This window comes from Rhincodon typus, chromosome 1 (genome assembly GCF_021869965.1).
Source record: "Rhincodon typus isolate 14 chromosome 1, sRhiTyp1.1, whole genome shotgun sequence".
Classification (NCBI taxonomy): domain Eukaryota; kingdom Metazoa; phylum Chordata; class Chondrichthyes; order Orectolobiformes; family Rhincodontidae; genus Rhincodon; species Rhincodon typus.
Window position 1 is genome coordinate 132,226,282 of NC_063332.1, and position 21,387 is coordinate 132,247,668.

General features: G+C 41.0%; 1 protein-coding gene across 1 annotated transcript in view; it reads right to left on the reverse strand.

The window, feature by feature from the left end:
* Positions 1–21,387, reverse strand: part of arhgap10 (Rho GTPase activating protein 10) — a 153,857-nt gene that overhangs the window by 52,323 nt on the left and 80,147 nt on the right. Inside the window, exons 10-15 of the mRNA XM_048606835.1 lie at positions 20,934–21,012; positions 12,239–12,278; positions 11,842–11,907; positions 8,762–8,836; positions 6,226–6,313; positions 2,737–2,795 (exon numbers count right to left, since the gene is read on the reverse strand). Coding sequence (XP_048462792.1) covers positions 2,737–2,795; positions 6,226–6,313; positions 8,762–8,836; positions 11,842–11,907; positions 12,239–12,278; positions 20,934–21,012 — 407 coding nt within the window. The remainder of the gene's footprint in view (positions 1–2,736; positions 2,796–6,225; positions 6,314–8,761; positions 8,837–11,841; positions 11,908–12,238; positions 12,279–20,933; positions 21,013–21,387) is intronic.

Here is a 21,387-nt window from a genome sequence, read left to right on the forward strand (position 1 = left end):
AGCAGGAAAGCTGATGTTTCGGGCCTAGACCCTTCTTCATCCAGCTCCACACCTTGTTATCTCTTTTTTTTAAAAAGTTGTTCTTAGGATATGAGCATCACTGGTTAGGCTAGTAGTTATTGTCTATCGTTAACTGCACTGAAGAAGATGGTGGTGAGATATATTCTTAAACCACAGCAGTCGTCAGGGCTGTAGGGACACCAATACTTTTAGGAATGGATTTCCAGGATTTTGATCCAGTGATACTGAAGGAACAGTGATTCAGTTCCAAGTCAGGATTGAGAGAGGCTTGGAAGGGAACTCGCAAGTGGTGCTATTCCTGTGCATCTGTTGCCCTTGTGCTTCTAGGTGCAGAGGTTACGGGCTTAGAAGCTGCTGTCGGAGAAGTCTTGGTGAGTTACTGCAGTGCATCTTGTAGATATTACACACTACTGCCACTGTGCATCAGTAATGAAGAGACTGAATATTGAACATGATGGGTGGGTACCAAAGGGCTGCTTTGTCCTGGACAGCATCAACATTCTTGAGTGTATTCGAGCTGTACTCATCCAGGCAAGTGAGGAATACCCCATCTCACTCCTGACGTGTGCCTTGTAGATGCTGTAGAGGCATTGGAGTGAAAGAAAATCGGTTACTTGCTGCAGAATTCACTATGTCTGATGTGATCTTGTAATCATTGTACTTCTAAGGCTGATTCAGTTCAGTTTCTGGTCAGTGGTAACCCCCAGGATATTGATACTGGGGCTTCAGCAACGGTAATGCCAATGAACCTCAAAGGCAATGATTAGATTCTCTCCTGTTGGAAGTTGTCATTGCCTGCCACATGTGTGTTACAAATGTTTCTTCTCACTTACCAGCCCAAGCCTGGATGTTATCCAGGTCTTGCTGCATACCGGCATGGAATGCTTAAGGATCTGAGGTGACGTGAGGGAGGGATGAGGATAGTGCAGTTGCTGTAGTCTACATGGAATTTTGTAAGGCTTTTGGCTAGTTGTCACATGCCACACTGGTCAAGAAGGAAACAGCCCATGGGATTCAGGGTAATTGGCAAACTGGATCCAAAATTGGCTGAGCAGAAGGAGACAAGTGGGTGATGGTCAAAGGTCATTTTTGTGACTGAAAGCTTGTGTTCCAGTGGCATTCCACTAGGCTTGGTGCTGGGTTCATTGCTGTTTGTTGTGATGATATGGGTACAAGTATTGGAGGTTTGATCAATAAGTTCACAAATGACACAAATGTTGGTGGCATAGTAACTAGCAAGGAGGAAAGCCTTAAACTACAGAATGACATAGATGGACTGAACAATGGCAGATAGAGTTTAATCCTGGTAAGTATGATGTATTTTGGTGGGATTAAGAAGGCGAGGGAGTACACGATAAATGGTAGTACTGGCAAGTACTGCGGATCAGAGGAATCTTGATATGCAAGTCCATAGATTCTTCCAAGGCAGCAAGATAGGTGGATGACGTGTTAAATTGGCATATGGGATACTTGCCTTCACTAGTTGACGCACTGAATACAAGAGAAGAGGTTATGATGGATCTGTTTAAGGCACTGGCTCAGCCATAGTTGGAGTACCGTGTGCAGTTCTGGTCATGACACTGTAGCATTGTGATTGCTCTGGAGAAGATGCAAAGAAGATTCACCAGATGTTTCTGGGCTGGAGTATTTCAGCTATATAGAAACACTGGATATGCTGGGGTTGATTTCCTTAGAGCAGTGAAGCCGGAGGTGGGGGAGGGCTTGGTGAGAACTTTATTAGAGATCAACAAAATTATGAGACCTAGTTAGGGTGGATAGGTAGGAACTGTTTCCCATACTGGACGAATAGATTTAACGGAAGGAGGAGGAGGTTTAGAGAGGATTTAAGAAAAACTAATTTCATCCAAATGGTGGTGGGTGTCTGAAACTCACTGCCTGAAAAGATGACAAAGAAAATCGCAGCACAACATTTAAGTAGCATTCAGTTCATCAGTTGAAGTGCCATAGCATACAAGGCTTACTAATTGCTGAGAAATAGGATCAGAATAGATAAGTACTTGATGTCCAGCTTGGACATGATGGGTTGAAGGGCCTCTTTCAAATAAACTATGACTGTGTGGGTTGTGATTGATGAACATTCTGCAAACATCATCAGTGAACATTACCATTTTTGACTTTATGATGGAAAGCAGGTAATCAATGATGGTTGGGCCTAGGACACTATCCTGAGGAACTACTACAATGATGCCTTACCATTGTAACATAATCTGCCTCCATCCATTTTCTGCTAAATCCCTCATCCATGATTTTAACATTAACAGATTCCAATACTCTCTAGGTCAACTCCCTATCTGCTCCACTGAAACTGCAAATCCATTCAAAAACCTGCCACCTGTACCCTACTTGCACATCAAGCTTTGCTTACTCATAGCTATTGCTTTGACCCAGAATCACTCAGTATTCGTGACATTTCAAATTAAAAAGTTTCTTTCTTTGTTACACTCACTCCTCTCAATGTACAATTCCATAAACAATGTACAGTTCTATAAACATCAACTTGCCCAACAACAGTTCAAAGCTTAATTTTCTGTCTGATGCTTGTCTCGACAAGACCTGGCTATAGCCAGGGCTCCACACTCTTTAAGGAAGGTATATCACCTTGATATCTTTGTGCAGCAACAAGCTGCATCTGATGTATCACTTTCATGTACATAATGAAAACTGTAGAGCAGTGAATTCAAATTGAATACTTACTGGCTAGCAAGATGAATTCCCCATGCAAGCTGTATGTCATGAGGGGCTCTGGTAGATTCCTAGAACATTTACAAAACTAAAAATTAAATGACAGTCTAAATCAACTGTTTATTGATTAATGTAACCGAAGTGTTGCTACTTGATGTACCATGCTCAGACAATCGTTTTTTCAATGTTCAACATCTATTGTTTTATCAGATGTATGACAGTGTCCAACACCAATCACAAACCAAGTCTTCAACCAGTTTATCCTAATCTAGATAAACACGTAAGGAGACTTACCTAATATATTTTACATCTGGATCAATAATTTTGCATAGAAAAGGATAAAAATGGTTCTCTTGTTGTGCAGTCTGTTTAACCTTGCAGTAGTTCAATCAGAATTTTTAATATTACTTATGCGAAAGGTATGTACTTAGCTGGTAAAGTTAACATTGTTTTTTTATCCCTAATCATATTGAGGCGGTGATGATCCAAGTGGTGTTGGTGCAATCTTAGTGCCATGAGAAAGGGAGCTTCAGGATTGTGACCCAGCTCCAATGAAGGAACAGCAATAAATTTCTAAATCAGCATGGCATATAACATGAAGGTAGTGGTCCTACAGTCTGCCCTTGTTCTTCTCAGTGATAGAGATGGCTGATTTGGATGGTGGTGCAAAAGGAGTCTTGTTGAGTTAATGCAATGCAGCAAGATGACATGCATAACAACCACTGTACATTGCTGATGGGGTGAGTAAATATTTATGGTAGTATATGCACATCAATTAAGTGCGCTATATTATCCTGACTGTTGTCAAGTTTTTCATGTTGTGGAATCTGCATTAACCAGATAAATAGGGAGTATTCTAACACATTCCTGACTTGTTTTCTCAGGGTAGTAGATTTAGAAAGTCAAGTGGGAAGTCAATCATATAATGTCCACTCTCTACTTTTGTAGCTATATCAATTATGCAACTGGTCCAGTTAACTTCCTGATTAACAGTGCCTGCTAAAATGTTAATTTTAATGGATTTGATTATCGAAATACACCTGAATAGTATTCAGTGGGAGTTTGTCATCACCTGGCACTGGAGTGGCACATACCATTTACTTTTTATCAATCAAAGCCTGAATTTTGTCTAGTTCTGTCGCACACAGATATGGCCTCCTTCATTATCAAAGCAATTGTAAGTATAAATGAAAGCTGTGCAATAATTAGTGAACATTCCTACTTCTGACCTTATGGTGGAGGGACGTTTAAGGTGCTGGAGTCTAGAACACTGCCCTGAAGAACTCCTGTGACAACACCAGCACCTGAGATAACTGATTTCCAAAAACAACAATCAGCTTTCTTAGTGCTGAGTATGATTCAATCAGTGAAGGATTTTCCCCACAATTCCCAGTGACATTTATTTTACTTGGGCTTCATCTTAGTTCAACACAGTCAGATGATTTACTTGATGACAAGGGCAGTCACTCATATCTCACCTCTGGAATTCAGTTTTACTGTCTACATTTGGATCAAGACCACATGAGGTCAGCAGCAGAATGGGATTAGCAGATCCCAGTCAGTTGCAGATTATCGATGGTTACTTGAAAGGCTGTGATGATAATCAATGACGTGATCGAAGTTATCTGTAGGCTGATTTTCTGCTTTGTTGGGTAGATGGTAGAAGTATGGCTGTACTGGAACAACTTGGCTAGAGCTACACTAAGTTCAACTGCACAAGATGTCAGCAAGACATTCTTAAAAGATCTAACTATTGTTGTGTCAGTGTGGAAGCGATCAAATGAAACATATCAGACTGGCTTCTATCCTGAGGAGAACTTTGGCAAGATGCTTAGACAGATCATCCACTCCATATTTCTGACTGAAGCCAATGGTAATTAATTCAGCCTGGTCTTTTTCACACGTGCTGGACTCTGTCAATGTTGAAACTATAAATGTTCATTCACCATCCTCCTCCCAATTGTCTAAATGTCCACCACCATTTACAACTGGATGTCTTAGTTTTTTTTATTTATTCATGTGATGTGGGTGTCACTAGTTTGGATTTATTACCCATCCCTAATTGCCCAGAGGACAGTTAAGAGTCAATCAAAGTGCTGTGGGTCTGGAGTCACATGTAGGCCAGCCAAGGTAATGCCCTTAAAGACATTAGTGAACCAGGTGGGTTTTTCCTGACAATCAGCAATGGTTTCATGGTCATCATTAGATTCTTATTTCCTGATTACAATTAAACTCAAATTCCTCCTGGCAGGATTCGAATCCAGGTCCTAGAACATTACCAGGTCTCTGGATTAATAGTGCCGTGATAACATCACTTGGCCATCGCCTACCCCACTTAGAGAGTTTTGACTTGACATGTTGGTGTGTGATTGCATTGCTGTAACTCAGCATTCAGTTTACAATACAAGTTAACAAGGTGCAGGGCTGGATGAACACAGCAGGCCAAGCAGCATCATAGGAGCAGAGAGGCTGACGTTTCGGGCCTAGACCCTTCATCAGAAAAGGGGGAGGGGAAGGGGGTTTTGAAATAAATAGGGAGAGAGTGGGAGGCGGATAGAAGAGGGATAGAGGAGAGGATAGGTGGAGAGGAAACAAACAGGTCGAAGAGGCAGGGATGGAGCCAGTAAAGGTGAGTGTAGGTAGGGAGTTAGGAAGGGGATAGGTCAGTCCAGGGAGGGCGGACAGGTCAAGGGGGCGGGATGAGGTTGGTCGGTAGGAGATGGAGGTGCGGCTTGAGGTGGGAGGAGGGGATAGGTGGGAGGAAGAACAGGTTAGGGAGGCAGGGACGAGCTGGACTGGTTTTGCGATGTGGTGGGGGGAGGGGAGATTTTGAAACTTGTGAAATCCACATTGATACCATTGGGCTGCAGGGTTCCCAAGCGGAATATGAGTTGCTGTTCCTGCAACCTTTGGGTGGCATCGTTGTGGCACTGCAGGAGGCCCAGGATTTCATCCTGGCACAAGCCAGTCTGACAGCTATGTGCTTCAGGATTCAGACTGCTCCATCAGTAATGCTGCCAGTTAGGCCTTCTTGATAATTAACACTGAAATCCCCCATTCAGAATATATTTGATACCTTGCTACCCTCAGTACTTTCTTCAAGTGGTATGTAACATAAAGCAGTTGTACGTCATACTCAGCTAGAGGTTTCTTTGCCATGCTTGCCCTGATTCCATGAGACTTTGTGGGTCTGGATTCAGTATTAAGGGCTCCTCGGGCATATCCTACTGACTGTAAACCACTGTGGCACCATCTCCAATAGGTTTATCCTGCCCGTGGAAACATTACACACCAGAATTCCATAACAAAGGAATTAGGATGTAACTGTCAGATCAGATTTCAAAACTTGGAATTGGTATTTATAAGGAATCAACACATTATCCTCACATCTGAATGCTGAAGTTTGTGTTTTAATACAGTACAGAACTTCAGTCATAGCCATGTTACAAGGTGAAACTCCTCAAAAAAACTGAGAATATGAAGACATATATAGCTGCTTACCGCAAATACTGTTTCAATGCACTGGTGATAGTCTTCGTTTCCCATTCTAGAGAATTGTCCAGATCCATATCAGCACAAATCTTTGTATCTAGAAAATACACACAAATTTACCAGCACGAAGATCTCATTGTCACTGTTGGGAAATCACAGGATTATAAATAATCTGGAGACCAATTAACCACAGTGTCACATATTACATCTCCAGGAATACTGTAAACTCAAAGACCTGGAAGTTATTGTCAGTGGAGAAGTAATGGTACTCACCACTGAACTTACAGAATGTTTTTGAGATAGTTTCTTAGAACAGCATGAACTGGAGCCAACTGGGGAGCAGGCTATACTAGATTTGGTAGTGCATAACATGACAGGATTAATTAAAGACCTGAGTAAGGACATCTCTAGGAAGCAGTGATCATAGTATGATTGAATTTTGTATCTAGTTTGAAAGAGAGGAGAATGATCTAAGACAATTATTCTGAATTTATGTAAATACAACTATGCGGGCATGAAGGCTGAGCTAGTTGAGGTGAACTGGAATGTTAGGCTAGGAGATAAATCGGTAGAGAAGCAGCAAAAGGCATTTAAAGGGACATTTCAGAACACTCAATTTAAGTACATTTCCACTATTAAGAAAAATTCCAAATCACAGACCCACCATTCATTGGTAACTAAAGTTAAGGAAGGTATTGGCCTTAAGGAAATATCTTATAATTGTGCAAAGATGAGTGTAGCTCAGATGACCAGTCAGAATACAAAGAACAACAAAAAATAATTAAAAGGCTCATTGGGGTAAACAAATTAGAACATGTATGGAAGCACAATTCCTAAAAAAAAAACAGATAGCAACAGTTTCACTAGGTATCTAAAGAGGAAAAGAGTAAGTAAAGTGAGCATTGACCCCTAAACCTAAACGTGATGGTGCTGTGATCATTTCTCCCAAGTATTCCTCTAAGATACTTGATCCATGCCATTTTGCAGAACCAATCCAGCTATTTTTCATTGAGCCAGAAACATACCAATCTAAAAAATCCTCCCCCCTCTGCCTTTTATACTGTTTCTATCCCAGTCTACACTAACATAATACAAATTCCCAATGTAACTATGTTGCAATTCTTGCATTGCTCTGCAATTTCCTTGTTAATTTCTTCCATCGTAATTTTCCCATTAGTTGGTGACCTCTAGTAGTGTCAGATACCAAACAGACTTTGTCCTTGACACCTTTTAAACATTCTCTCTTTTTAGCACTGTAATATTCTTCTTAATCAATGCAGCCGCTACCCTCATCCTTTCTTTCATTCCCTATCTTTCCTGAATACCTCGCATTTAGGAATTTACAGCACCGACTTCCGCCCTGTATTGTGCCAGGTCACTGTTAAGGCCAAAAGAACTGCGGATGCTGTAAATCAGGAACAAAAACAAAGTTGCTGGAAAAGCTCAGCAGGTCTGGCAGAATCTGTGGAAGAGAAAACAGAGTTAACGTTTCAGGTCCAGTGACCCTTTCTCCGAACTAAGTTCTGAGGAAGGGTCACTGAACCCGAAACGTTAACTCTGTTTTCTCCTCCACAGATGCTGCCAGATGTGCTGAGCTCTGTTAAGGCCACATCATTCATATTCCAACATGGCTAGCTGCACTGCAGTTCACCAAACCTCATTTGATTTGCCTGTTTACTTACATGTATAACTGGGAAGGAGGCATTTTATTTTCACTCTTATACAAAACACCAAACTTCATTGGAATCATTTAATTCATTGACTTAATAGGCAGTCATCGGAAATTTCAGCTGTTAGAAACACTTTGCCATTCAACAACAACAACAACGTAAAAACTGTTTCCACAATCAGTGTGAGAATATTCACTCTCCACTCCCTATGGATACATAAAAAGGAAGGGTTCAGAGGGATATGGGCCAAATGCTGGAAAATGGGACTACATTAATTTAGGATATCAGGTCAGCATGACTGAGCTGTACCGAAGGGTCACTTTCCGTGCTGTACATCTCTATGACTCTATATTCAGCACTGCATGCTCGCCTAGATAAAATTCATCATGTCACGGAACCAAAGAAGCTGGGAGTATTCTGCATGCAGCATAAGGTTAAGGGGGTATCTGGTAGACGAATTCAAAATACATGAGGGTTTTATTAAAGTAGATAAGCAGAAACTTTTCCTGCTGGTAAGCAGGACAGCAAGCAGAGCACACAAATTGAAGAAAATTGCTAAATGAACCAGAGGGACATTCTCTCACATAGCGAGTTGTGGTGAACTGGAATGTACTGTCTAAAAGGTTGAGAGTAGCAAATTTAATAGCAACTTTCTACAGGTAATGGATACATACCTGAGAAAAAAAATAGCAGGATTGGGGCAAAAAGGGAATAACTCTTTCAAGGAGTTAGCACTTCACAAAGCACTAAATCACTTCCTTCTTCTAGGAAGGTTCTACAAGTCTATGAATTTCGACAATTTTTAAAAAATTATGGACAATAATTCTGGTCTGAATGTAGTTGTATTTATCCAGCATATTTGTCAAAACACTTACCAGTCAGCAAACTCATAAGCCTCTGGACTTTTGAGCTGACTCCAACAACTCTATATATTCCTTGATCATTAAGTCCTAAAAAAACAGATCAAAAAGAATATCTTATTAACAGTAATAATTAAGAAAACTGCTAACAGTCTTATCTTCACATTTCATGAATGTGATAATTATTCTTTTCTGTAAATAGTACCAGTGATTTTAGCAACAATTCAGGATAACTGAACAAGAATTACTATCTGGAACGCATACTCAGTATTTCTAAGTAAAATCTCTTCTGACACAGCATAGATTTGCTGTGCTGCAAATGGTTTATTTCTGCCTCCTATTCCTGAGAATATAACTTATTGGTCTTCACAGTAAACAGGAAACAAAAAAAAGTAGGCAGCAGGTACAGCATGTAGTGGAGTTATACATCAATATTTAATGAAGAACAGATTCCTGTTATTGAAGATATTAAAATATAAGATACCCGTTATGACAAAAGATTCATGTACATTGAGATGTTGTATATTGCTGGGGTACTTCAGCGAGGTTGAAATCAAACCACTGCACCCTTGAAACAAGAAATCTGTTATCCATTCCCCCAATGCCATGAGCATCGAACCAGGGAACAGGAAATTCCAGTCCTGGAGACTATTTTCTATTCATTACACGTTGTGGGCATCAATGGCTAGGCCAGTATTTATTGCCCAATCCCTACTGTCCAGAGGACAGTTAAGAGTCAACCACGTTGCTGTGGGTCTAGAGTCACATGTAGGTCAGACGAGGTGAGGATGGCAATTTCCTTCCCTGAAGGACACTAGTGAACTTGGAGTTTTCGATCAATTGTCAATGGTTTCATGGTCAACATCATACTCTTAATTCCAGATTTTTATTGAATTCAAATTCCATCATCTACCATGGCAGGATTCAAACTTGGGGCCCCAGAACAGTACTTGGGCTCTGGATTAATAATCTAGCAATAATACAACGAGACCATCAATTCCCCAATGAGACTGTCACCCTCGGCCACCTGAACCTTTATGGTTTACACCTGCCCACTTCACCAATATTCTAACTTTGACATCACAAGACGCCAAACAGCCCAGTGTACTAGAATGCCATACCCTTATGAGATCTCATGGGAAGATGATGGCATGAGTTCTGAAGTGATGTTGGTTCATAGGGAGTGGCACTCAGATTAGGATGATTCCCTATCTACTCCACTCATGAGTGACAGGATGTCCCTTCAGTTGGCAGCAATCATCTTTTCCTCAGTAAAGGGCTCCTCCTACTTTGGGTGTCACCTTTTGTCCAGCACGGGTAACTGCAGTTGCGTTTTAAAAAGATGCTTTACTTCACCTTTTCTGTGAGAACCAATACATTCAACCTCTGCCCCCTCACCCACCAACTTCCTCTCATTATCTTTCCCCTGCAACAGCTTGTGATTCCTGTTGACCCTCACCCTTGAATCAATGAATTTCCCAAATTTCCCATATTGTGTATGTTGATTTTCCTACTCATATCCTGAAGCCAGCCACTAATTATTGATTTCCCAATACCCTCCTGACTTTGACCCATCACAATGTTGAGGCAACCAACAGCCTCATTTTTCATGTTCCCCACCCCTGCCGCAACCTCCTCACAAATACAAATACAACTCCTACTCCTGACCTTGGAACTGCTGCGCACCATCCAAATACAACTACACCCCCTGACACACATCATCACCATTCAGACTCGCTGACAAACTCCTGACACCAATGACCACATCCTCATGACTCAGCTATCTGTGACATACACTGCCTGGCTATCAATCTAACCAATCCAGGATATGACAGACACAAGCTGCCTTGTCTATCCTTCCTTCTTTCCTCATTCAGTGCTCCCCTTTCTTTGGACGGTGTTCCACCATTTCCAACTGATTCTACCTCTCTTATGTTGCCTTCACTTGGAAGACCAAGACTGTAACTCAACATAACTTTGATTTAAAGTTGTATTGCTAGAAGGTCAAAGCAGCAAGTATTCACTCCAAAGATCTGGAGGAAATCAAACTCACCAGGTACTGACTCAAGAATCTGAAGATGCAAATTTCTCAACTGAGCAGAACTCAATTGGGGGGGAACAGTTAATTCCAGCTAGTAAGTCTTTTTTTATGAGATATAAGTGCATGCAAATAGATTTTCTGACTCCTGCACTGAGGGATTCTGAATTTTGGACACCACCCAATTAATCTCCCCCACCCACCATTCTTTATGTCAAAACAGGAGGATTTCCCCATATCACTTCTCTAGTTGTCTGCCCAAAGGTACCTGAATGCCAGTACTGCGATCGCCACCAACAGGAGGGCAAAACAGCAGGTCCAAATCCACCCCAACCAGAACAGGCATATAACACCACGCTGTTCACACCATTCCGATCCATACCAGCCACCCAGTCAACTGACCCCCTCAAGGAGTCTGCATTGTTGTGGTGACATGCACTTTCATGTACACACATTGATTACAATGAATAGTGATGACAGAAACTCCATTTTCTTTCTTTCAAAAGAATCTCTCCCACTTTTTCTACTGGCCTATATTGGAGGCATTTGCAGACTGATACTCAACCTGTTTGATTGCATTATGAATTCATCTTTATGGTCAGCAAGTCCTGGAGTGGGACTTGAACATCTGGCTCAGAGGCAAGGACATTACCCACTGCACTAGTTTCTGTTTTTCTTATTACTACCAATGAAATATGTATTACTTGCAAAGATGATTATTTTAAAATAATTAACTATATGTTTACTACAAACTATTATTGGCAGTAAGGTGGTTTGTTTTGGAGTTCTGGAAGACACATCGGAAAATCCTCACAGATGCATCAAAAAAAAACTAATCACTGATATAATTCACCATCAAAACTAATTAGATCAATTAAGTATATGCATTAAAAATGGCGACTTAACATATACATCTGCAGTTATTTTACAAGTAGCAAAATGGTGACAGAGAACATCAATATTGTTAAACCCTTTTTATTCAAAATATTAAAAAGTATTATTCACTTCAATAAGTTGCTTTAATATAATCAGTTTCAAAAGTAAAATATCGGATTACCCCGTGTTTCGAGAGCATGGATGCATTTCTTTATTATGTTGAAACCCACTTCATCCAGTTGGACACCTTAGTAGAAGAAGATAAAGTTGCCTTTGTTGTATTAATAAATGCTAAACAATTAATTTAATTTTGAAATGAGAAGTTCTTGTGCAAGATTTTTCAATGAGTTGACGGAACAACATAATGACAGCATTAAAAATGTAAACCATAATTTTAATATATTAGAAGGAAAATTAATAATATGGTGCGCTGACAACTTATCTTCGAGTACAAGAGACTTTCTAAATTGTACAGAATATTAGTTCAAAGCTTGAATGAGGTAAAAAAAAAATCAATAATACAAATGGTAGATAATCCACAACAAGATTTAACATTTCAATATATATGGTATACTTACTTCCTTCCTTCTTGGAATTACTCCTAGTAATTAAATATACCTGTCATTTAAAGAAACATTGTTACAATACCTGAGACAGAAAATCACCAGGAAATGAGAGATAGAGTAAATTCATCTCTATAATTAAGGACTTAGCCATACTGTGAAAACTGAAAACATCTGTACTGCCATTGCATTGAAAGCCATGATCACAGTCATTAGCCAAGGCAAGACACTGAATGTTTGTACAATACCTTTGTTGTTAACATTGCAGCGAAACTGGAATGTCCACTTTGGGGGACAAGTCTGGGCAAAATATATGGAGATGCTAGGTTGTCCAAATACACAAACCCTTCTTAACATCCTTGGTTAGGTCCAAAGGAAAGCAAAGCACTATATTCAACATTGGCTTGGTTGCAGGAGCTGTCCACAGTAGACATGTATCAGTCCACCAACATTATAATAAAGAATAATAGAATGGGAATTATATCTAAATGCAACTTAATGGTTTTTTTAAAATAGTTCTTTTGACATAGAATTTACTTTTCGATTAGTTGGTGACAATTCTTGCAGAGCACTTGTAAACTTCCATGTGAATTGACTAAATAGTATCCACTGTGAAAGAAAGATGAAGTTGTATTGTAGGTTTATCCTAACTCTCATAAGCTATAATTCCTATCACCATGTAAATGCTATTACATTAACGTTCTCAACTGTATTTGCTTTTCTTGGTTGGATATCTTAATAGGACAAATATTTGACAGCACGCTAACCCGTTAAGCTCCCAATCCCATCCACATGGCTCTTATTCCAGGCAAATGACTACGTTTCAGAAGCACAATGAAAGCCAATCAAATTTAGAGATAACACGAAGGAAAGTAGTAGGTGGCAAGCTGCTAACGTGTGAAAAGGTCCTACAACTGAAATCAAAGGGCTTTAAGAGAAAAATTGAGATTATTGAATGGCACAGAACTAACCAAGCAAGAAACTGGAAGTGAGAGTAGGCTCTGAATTGACCATGTTTACTCCTTGCAGAATAACACATAACAAAAGGTAAACAGCATGCTGAGCTGTGTTGTCAAATCGAGAGAGTTCAAGTCTGAGGAAACTATGCTAAGCCTGACTAGTACCAAGTTGACGTGGCAACACGAACACTGTGCTTATTTCTCGTCATTGTGAAACAAATAAAACATTCAAGTCCTAGAAAAAAAGTTAAAGGGGAACTGCAGCTGATTCCTCATTTCAGAAGATCTTATTATGAATAAGTCTGGACAACTTGGAGCCTTAAAAGTAGACATTTGAGAGGGGACTCATATTTTTATGACATTAGGTAGAAAAGGTTAATCTTTCGTAATTTTTACCCTCTTTTATTTCAAGATTCATCAGTTAGTGTTCATCCAAAAGGCCAGTAAACACTTCTAAATGTAAGAATGTATTTGTTTCTAAGAATGAGCTACGTCACTCATACCTTAAGAGAATTCCACAGAGTGATGACTGAACAGCGAAGTCCTTTGGAGGTATTTGAAAGCATGGCACACATTATTATATGTCCTGCACACACATCCTTCTCCACAATGTCAAGAATGAAGGAGCAAAAACGGCATTCTCAAACAATGTTTTGAAAGTTTCATTGCATAAAGGTGGTCTGTAAAGTGTCCTAGATTGTGCTTACAGAGCATATATCATATGCTTCACAGCACAGCCATGTAAAGAAATACAGTCTGTAATTATGTTGCAGAGCAGCAACAAATAAGAGCCAGAGGCAGATGATGTGTTGAAAGCAACTACTAAAAGCAACACAGTTAGTACAGGCATTTGCATCTTTTGTCAGATTAAAGGTTAAAGCACTCTTTTATCCAAGGAGTAATTTTATGTTAAATTGGGCAGTTTTTTATTCCCAAAATTGATAATTTTCTTGTTGCAACTGTTTAGCAGGTAATGGATTGTTAGAAATAAAGATAATTAATCAAACACTCAAAATGATGACCTGAATCTTCCCACTGGGACTAGAATCCCTGATTCCATGCCAGATCAGATAAGAAGTTATCAATTTACCTACCCAAGATCTTTCCAGCCAGCCATCTGGTGCAGATGCCATTACAACAAATGCAGTCTAACAAACCATACAGACAAAATCACAGTGAACTATCTTAGGAACTATGCCCCATTTTTACTGCAATAGGGTTCCAGAACAGAAAATATTTAAAGGTCCCAAAGCCATTTCGACAGCTACTCAGAAATCTGTCAGGTAAACAGGAGAGGGAGTAGGGAGGCAAGTGGATTAGTAAAGGGGTATTATGCTAGGTGAGTGAGTGAGGGGGTAGGTTGCAAGTTGGATGAGCAGAAGGTGCCAGGTAATGGAAGATGGAATGGCTGGATGGTAGGTGAGTTGGTACAGGTGTCACGTTAGTGGGTACGGGTTTGGGGTCTGGAGTCTGGGGTTGTGGGGCATTTGGGTATCAGGTTTAGGCAAGGGTTCAGATTCGGGCTAGGGTCAGTTTTTAATCCTGTAACCTCTCCTAGTTAACCAATAAGGGAAGCACTTCTGAATGCAGAGTTGGGGACTTTTTCAGAGTGCCAAATCCGCATGGCAGATAATTGCTGTTATGTTGGTGCTTCCTTTGGAACCAGGAATTACACACCAGGTAGACAGATGGTCAATCTGAACAGGAACATTTTATTGACAATACTCACATCACTACAGCCTGATCGACACTAGACCTAAACTCTGCCCCTCTGGGTCACCTGACACTCTCTCAAAGGGGCAACACGCACAATTCTATTAATAACACTTCTCCCCCTTTGTTTTAAAGCTCCCATTAATAAATATATATACACCAATTATCAACACTACACAGGCATTGCAGCCAACATATGTAAATATTCCTGACTATGTATAAAAGCATGGGAACACCATGGAAGAATCACCATTCCCCCAATATATAGGACATTCTGTCCATCGTCTACATTGACGCAAATCAGTCTCTCAGGGGGACTGTGATTTCCAGAAGACCATCTCATCAACTTAGGAACATTTTCTAGTGCGATCTCCCAGGCTTCCGGAAGCTTCTGTTGTTCCACAGATATGTCCCTCTCTGATTGGCTGTTGTCGCCCTGCAACGCTGCTGTTGTCTCCTCCCTGGGTATGGTCAACTCTGGCTTGGAGACATATCACTTGGTCGACACCACTGGACCCATCCGGACCAGCTTGGTATTCTGAGGGACATCCCCCTGTTGGTGAGGCGCAATGATCAGCTGGTCCATGCATCTCCTCCAGACCAGCTCATCCCTAGTCTGCACCGTATATGACAACGGTCCTGTTTGAGCCACCTCCACCGCTGGCATCCATCTCTCCCCAGATGTATAATTCCGGCTGACAGTTGTTCCTCTTTGGAATACCTTCGACAGTGAGGTTCCCACCCTTCTGACCATCAGTCCTTGACTTCGTTCTACCATCTCTCTAGTTTCTTCTAGCCGCAGTAAGTCAAACATGGTTAACAGCTGGTGGTTGAGCATTAAGGTTGCTGTTGAGCACTAGGTCCTCCTGTGTGGTGTGTTTGTGTATGTGCTGAGGAACCTGTTGAGTCACCGTCCTCATGGCTCCTCCCATTATGGAGCCTATAAGGCCTACTTCAAGGTTTTAACAACTCTTTCCTCCTGGCTGTTTGTCACCAGGTGATACAGAGGTGATCTCACATGTCCGGTTCTATGATTTTCTAGGTATTCCTTGAACTCTTGCACCACAAACTGTGAACCATCGCCACTCACGACTTGTTTGGGGTTCCTGCACCTGGCAATTATTTCATCCAGTCAGTCTATCATTGTTTTCACTGATACTGACTCATGACCACCACCTTGGGCCACTTGGAATAGGTATCCATGACCACTAACATCTGTCCCTCAACTGGTCGAATGAAATCTACATGAATCCACTCCTGCAGTGATTGAGTCCATTAACATGGGGTAAGGGGTGGCAACGGCAACACCTTCCTTACCAATGCGCAGGATTCACATGATCCTGCTTTCTCATCAATCTGGGAGTCCACATTCAGACATCAAAAGTAGCTTCTGGCTATTTCTTTCATTCACACCACACCAGGGCGCCCTTGATGCACTTGTTCCAGCATCTTTCCTCTTAACAGGATAAGAAGTCTCGTTTCCCACATTAAACACTTTCTGATACAGACAACTTCCACCTCCTGGCCAGTAAGAGCATAATTCTGGGCAGTTTCTATGACAACACCTTCTTCTTAGGACTAAGACCACCACTTGGGTAAAAACCAGGTCACTCCAGGTAGCATTCCCTACCTGATTCGCTGACAATGGCATCTTGTCTTCCTGGGAAAAGTGCATAATTTTCAGGTTCCAGTCAGGAACATTCTTATTTCCCAGTAACGGTAACCTTGACAAAGCATCTACATTGCTGTGCTTCTCCGCCTGTCAGTATTTGATCCTATGTGAGTGGGCTGACACAGCCAGTACCCATTGCTGCAGGCGTGCTGCCACCATTGACGGTATCCCTGTATATGGGCCAAAAATTGAGGTTAGTGACCATACTCTGTCAGTAGCATAAAGTGCTTGCTATAAAAGGAACTGGGTCAACATCTTAACACCAAACATGATACCCAATTCTTCCTTTTCCACTTGGACAAACATCTCCTCTGACTTTAGTGGCCTCCATGCAAATACGATGGGTCTTTTCTCTCCACTTGGTAAAATGTGTGAGATTATGGTGCAATCCCACAGGCGAGGCATCACGCATTAACTGCAGTGGCAACTTCTGGTCAAAATAAGTCAACACTTCCAACCTTTTTAAGGCTTGCTTCACCTGCAATAAAACTCGCCACATTCCTGATCCATTTCAATGGCCACCCTTTTCTTAGCAACCAGTGCAGGGATTTTAGCACAGTGTCAGACATGAATCTGCCATAGTAGTTTACAAGTGTCAAGAATGGTCTCAGTTGAGCCACATTCTCTAGTTAGGGGCCTTCATGACAGCCTCCATCTTCCTGGGAGTCTTGTATAGTCCCTTGCCATTGATTACATGGCCCAGGTATGCTATGGAGTCTTTAAAAAACTCGCATTTCTCCCATTTTACTTGTAGGCTGTGCTCCTGTAACCTTTTTAGGGTTTCTTCTAGGTTTTTTGAATCCTCCTCTTTGAAGGAACCAGTAATTAAAATATTATCCAGATAACACTGGACTCCTGGCATTCCACTTAATATTTGGTCCATGGCCCTCTGGAACAGAGCCAGCTCTGACGTGATGCCAAAAAGCAGTCACTTGTAGTGGAACAGTCCCCTGTGTATCACCATCATCAGCAACAGCCAGGCCCTCTTCTTGAACGCCCCCCCTCCATCCCCAGCTAGGCCGGGGACACATCCATTTTTGAGAATTTGTTTCTCCCTGCCAGTCCACTGAACAGGTCTTCTACATGTGGAAGGTGGTATTGATCCACACTCATGGCTGGGCTGACTGTGACCTTAAATTCACCACAAATCCTCACCGCACTGTTGTTAAGACCAGAACGATTGGAATGCCATGTTCACTGGTGATTAATGATTCCAATGCTCCCAGGTTCACCAGTTGTTCTACCTCCACCTCCACTTTCAGCTGGACGGTGCACGGTACCGGACACTCCTTCAGACTCTAGGATGAGCCTTTGGATTCAGCTGCAATTTAATTTTGACTCCTTTCATTTCGCCCAAGATTCCTTTGGAGACATTTTTGTAGTTGTCCAGGATCTCTTGCAAACTCGTGTTTGAGTCTGCCAGCCTATTAACCATGCCCCAGTTCAAACTTAATTTTTTTAAGCCAGGAGCATCTGAATAGTTCAGGATTTTCGCATTTTACTATGCAAAGTAGCAATACGGCACACCGGTCCCTTAGATGTACTTTTACCTTATGTCTTGTTCTCGGAGTTGTCTTCTTTAGACTCCATTTCTCTTGCTTCAGTTGTACCTGACAAATACAGGCAATATGGCCATTTGCCTACACCTGCAGCACTGTGCTTCGAGTCCTACATGCTGACTTCGTGCGACCGCAATTGCCACATCAGCAGCATTCTACAGTTGGTACCGCACTCTGCTGAGTATCTGCTACTTGAAACACCTGTGCATTATCACTCAACTGTGGTGCTTCACTGGCGGCCAACTCCATCAAGGTAGCAATTTCAAAAGCTGACTTGAAATCCAGGTCTCTCCTTGTTGATAACTTCTGTTGGATGGCTTCATATCAAGAGGCCAGAAACCAAATGGTCCCGCAAGACATCTTAGAGGAACCATCCGAATTCACAATGTACTGCCACCTCATTAATGTGGCCACAAATTGGGCAATGGACTATTTTTCATGCTGTACCCATTTATAAAAATGGAAATTTTTGCAATCATCAGTGGCTTTGGTGCAAAATAATTTCCTAACACTTTGTATAGCTCTTGGAATGTTTTCTCCATGGGTTTCCCTGGTTGCACCTGACTCCCTGAATTATGAAGGTCTTGCTCCCAATGATACTTAAGAAAACAGGTACCATGAAGTCCTCAGCCACTTTGTTCGCCTTGAAGAATGAACTAAAGTGTTCTATGTGTAAAATCCAATTTTCTGACTCTCCATCAAATGGTCCCATTGCTCCAAATTGGTCTGCCATTTTGTTTTCCTGCTGACAGGAACTTTTCCTGCTACTAAAGTCTAGACACCATTCACAGCCCAAGTCCCCTCAATAAACAGTCCCAAGCCAGCTGCTGCCTCACTGGCTCACTTCTCCTTGGCATTGCCTGCAGCCAGAGTCCCATCACGACTACTCTCCACAACGACCTCAGTAGCTCCCGGGTGCATACTCTCTTCTTCAGCTGCCAACCCGAATCCTTTCACAAGCACAGCTCCTGGCCCTGTCCCCAATGAGTAGCTTCTTTCAACGTGACCATTTCCCTAGACATTACTTCCTAACATCATTTCTGAAGTCTAGCCGATATGTCCTCCAGACAAAAAAAAAGTCATCTGCACCCAATTTGTGGGCCGGACCCCCCTCTCATCACCAGTTGTTAAGTTGGTGCTTTCTTTGGAACGAGGAATTATACACATGGTAGACAAATGGTGAATCTGAACAGGAACACTATTAACAATGCTCACTTCTACAGCCGATGCTAGACTGGACTCAAACTCTGCCTGTCCAGGTCATCTGACCAATTCTCAAAGGGGCAGCACATCCAACTATATACATAGCAATTGCCCATCAGAAGTTTAAACTTCCCAGGTAACAGGCAATTAGTGCTCAGTAAGGTGTCAGGACTTCCTAATGCAAATCCTTTAGAGAGCATCTTGTTTCTAAGTTTTGAAGACTGGAAGATACAGGCTAATTTTTAAAACAATAAGTTGTAACATGGCTGTTCTTTCTCTTCCAGAGTTTATTCTGAATCACTCATTCTAATTTACTGCTGAAAGATGTAGGTGATGCCTGCCTCTGATCTGTTTGCTTCAACATGCTGACATTGTCTGTTTGTGAACCAGGAGTTGCCTGCCTTATCCAGTTAATGGGATACTTTTTTTTTTTTTTTTAAAAAGTTTTGGCACTTCTTGTGCCAATTGTCTAAAGACAATACCAGGTAGAAAGTTAGCTGTACAGCCACCTATCCGTTCTTGTATTTAGGACACACTTCCTGACTGCAGACCAAGCCCTCACTTTAATCATTGCTCTTTTCAGGCAGGTACTATTTGAACTGTCCTCGCTTTGCAGTCATTTGTCACATGTGTATTACTTCTCAGTCCAAGGAACAGCAATGATATCTTTTCAAAGGAAGAATTGCTCAGAACTACCACTTTATGACTTCAGTTCCCTTTGATAAGGATATCCTTTTCTAATATAAAAATGTATTTTGGAAATGCAAATATTTTGCACTATGTACTTTAAGCAGCAGCAGTTTTTTGCCCTACTTAAAATTTATCTGAATCAAAAACATTTAAGCAAATGTCATCTCTAGATGTAAATTATTATAGATTGTCTTCAATATTTCATAACTTCTTCTTTATAAGTTCTTTTGAACTGTTTTTCCAATTCTCGACCATTTTGATATCTTTCCATTTCCAGATTATTTGATCAAGCCAAAAAGAAAAAGATGTTCTATAACTTTGAAGAAGATCAATAGTGTTATATCTGTAAGTTTATTCATTCTCATTTCTCACTTGACACTATTCACTTTTGTGGATTTGTGATCCCACATCAGCTTCCAAGGTAAAAGACGCCCATTCCCTCTTACGCTTAGAAATTTACTGAGCAGCCAACTTTGTCTCTTGCCATGATTGGGAGATCATTGATAAATTTAAGGACTTAGGTTCAGCACTCTCCCAACATTTCTCTAAGAAAATATACACTCCACAACTGTATTGGCTCATAGTATAGCAGTTAACTGTACTAGTTAAATGGTTGCTAAGCTGACTGCGAAGCATTCTTTTTGAAAATTTGCTCAATTCTGTATTATTTCCCAATGCCCAATGCAGCCAAGTTTCGACAAAGCACATTGTTCAATGAATTGCACTATTAGCAGTGCATTTAATGATAAACAAAATGGAAAATTTAAATCCTATTTAACATACTGTGTACCAATTTCACTCTATTATCTTTTATAGCACGATACATTACATACTAAAGAATATTAAAATCACTGTTAAACACCAGGTTTCACAGCCACACAATATCAAAGCGCTGAATGTTCATTCTAACTTACGGGTTCTTTTCCATCCAAAGCTTCCATCCACCGCCTGCGATCATCTTCTGTAATAGCCTGCATGGTAATCACACCTTGCCTGCAAAGCATATCAACATGAAAAAGTAAATGTTTGAAATGGAAGGTCAAACCATTGCTGCTGAATTATCCGATATGCACAAGCTACCCCTGCAGCTTGGGCTGATGATACTCATAAAGCTGCATTTTTGTAGGACATGAAACACAGTCAGTCATTTTCAAATTGTTACTTATGTGAGGCTTTACTAAGGATTATGTTTAGGACTGTCTCTTTAATTCAAGGTAAAATGGAGTGAAGAGGGTCATGAGATCTGTAATGAGCTCTTCCCAACAAGCCTGTGACACTTAGTTACCATGGATACTGTGGACCCAAGTTGAAGCATACTGAGAGCAAGAAGCAAAGTGTTCACAGCAGAAATCAAAGGCAAGAGCAGCT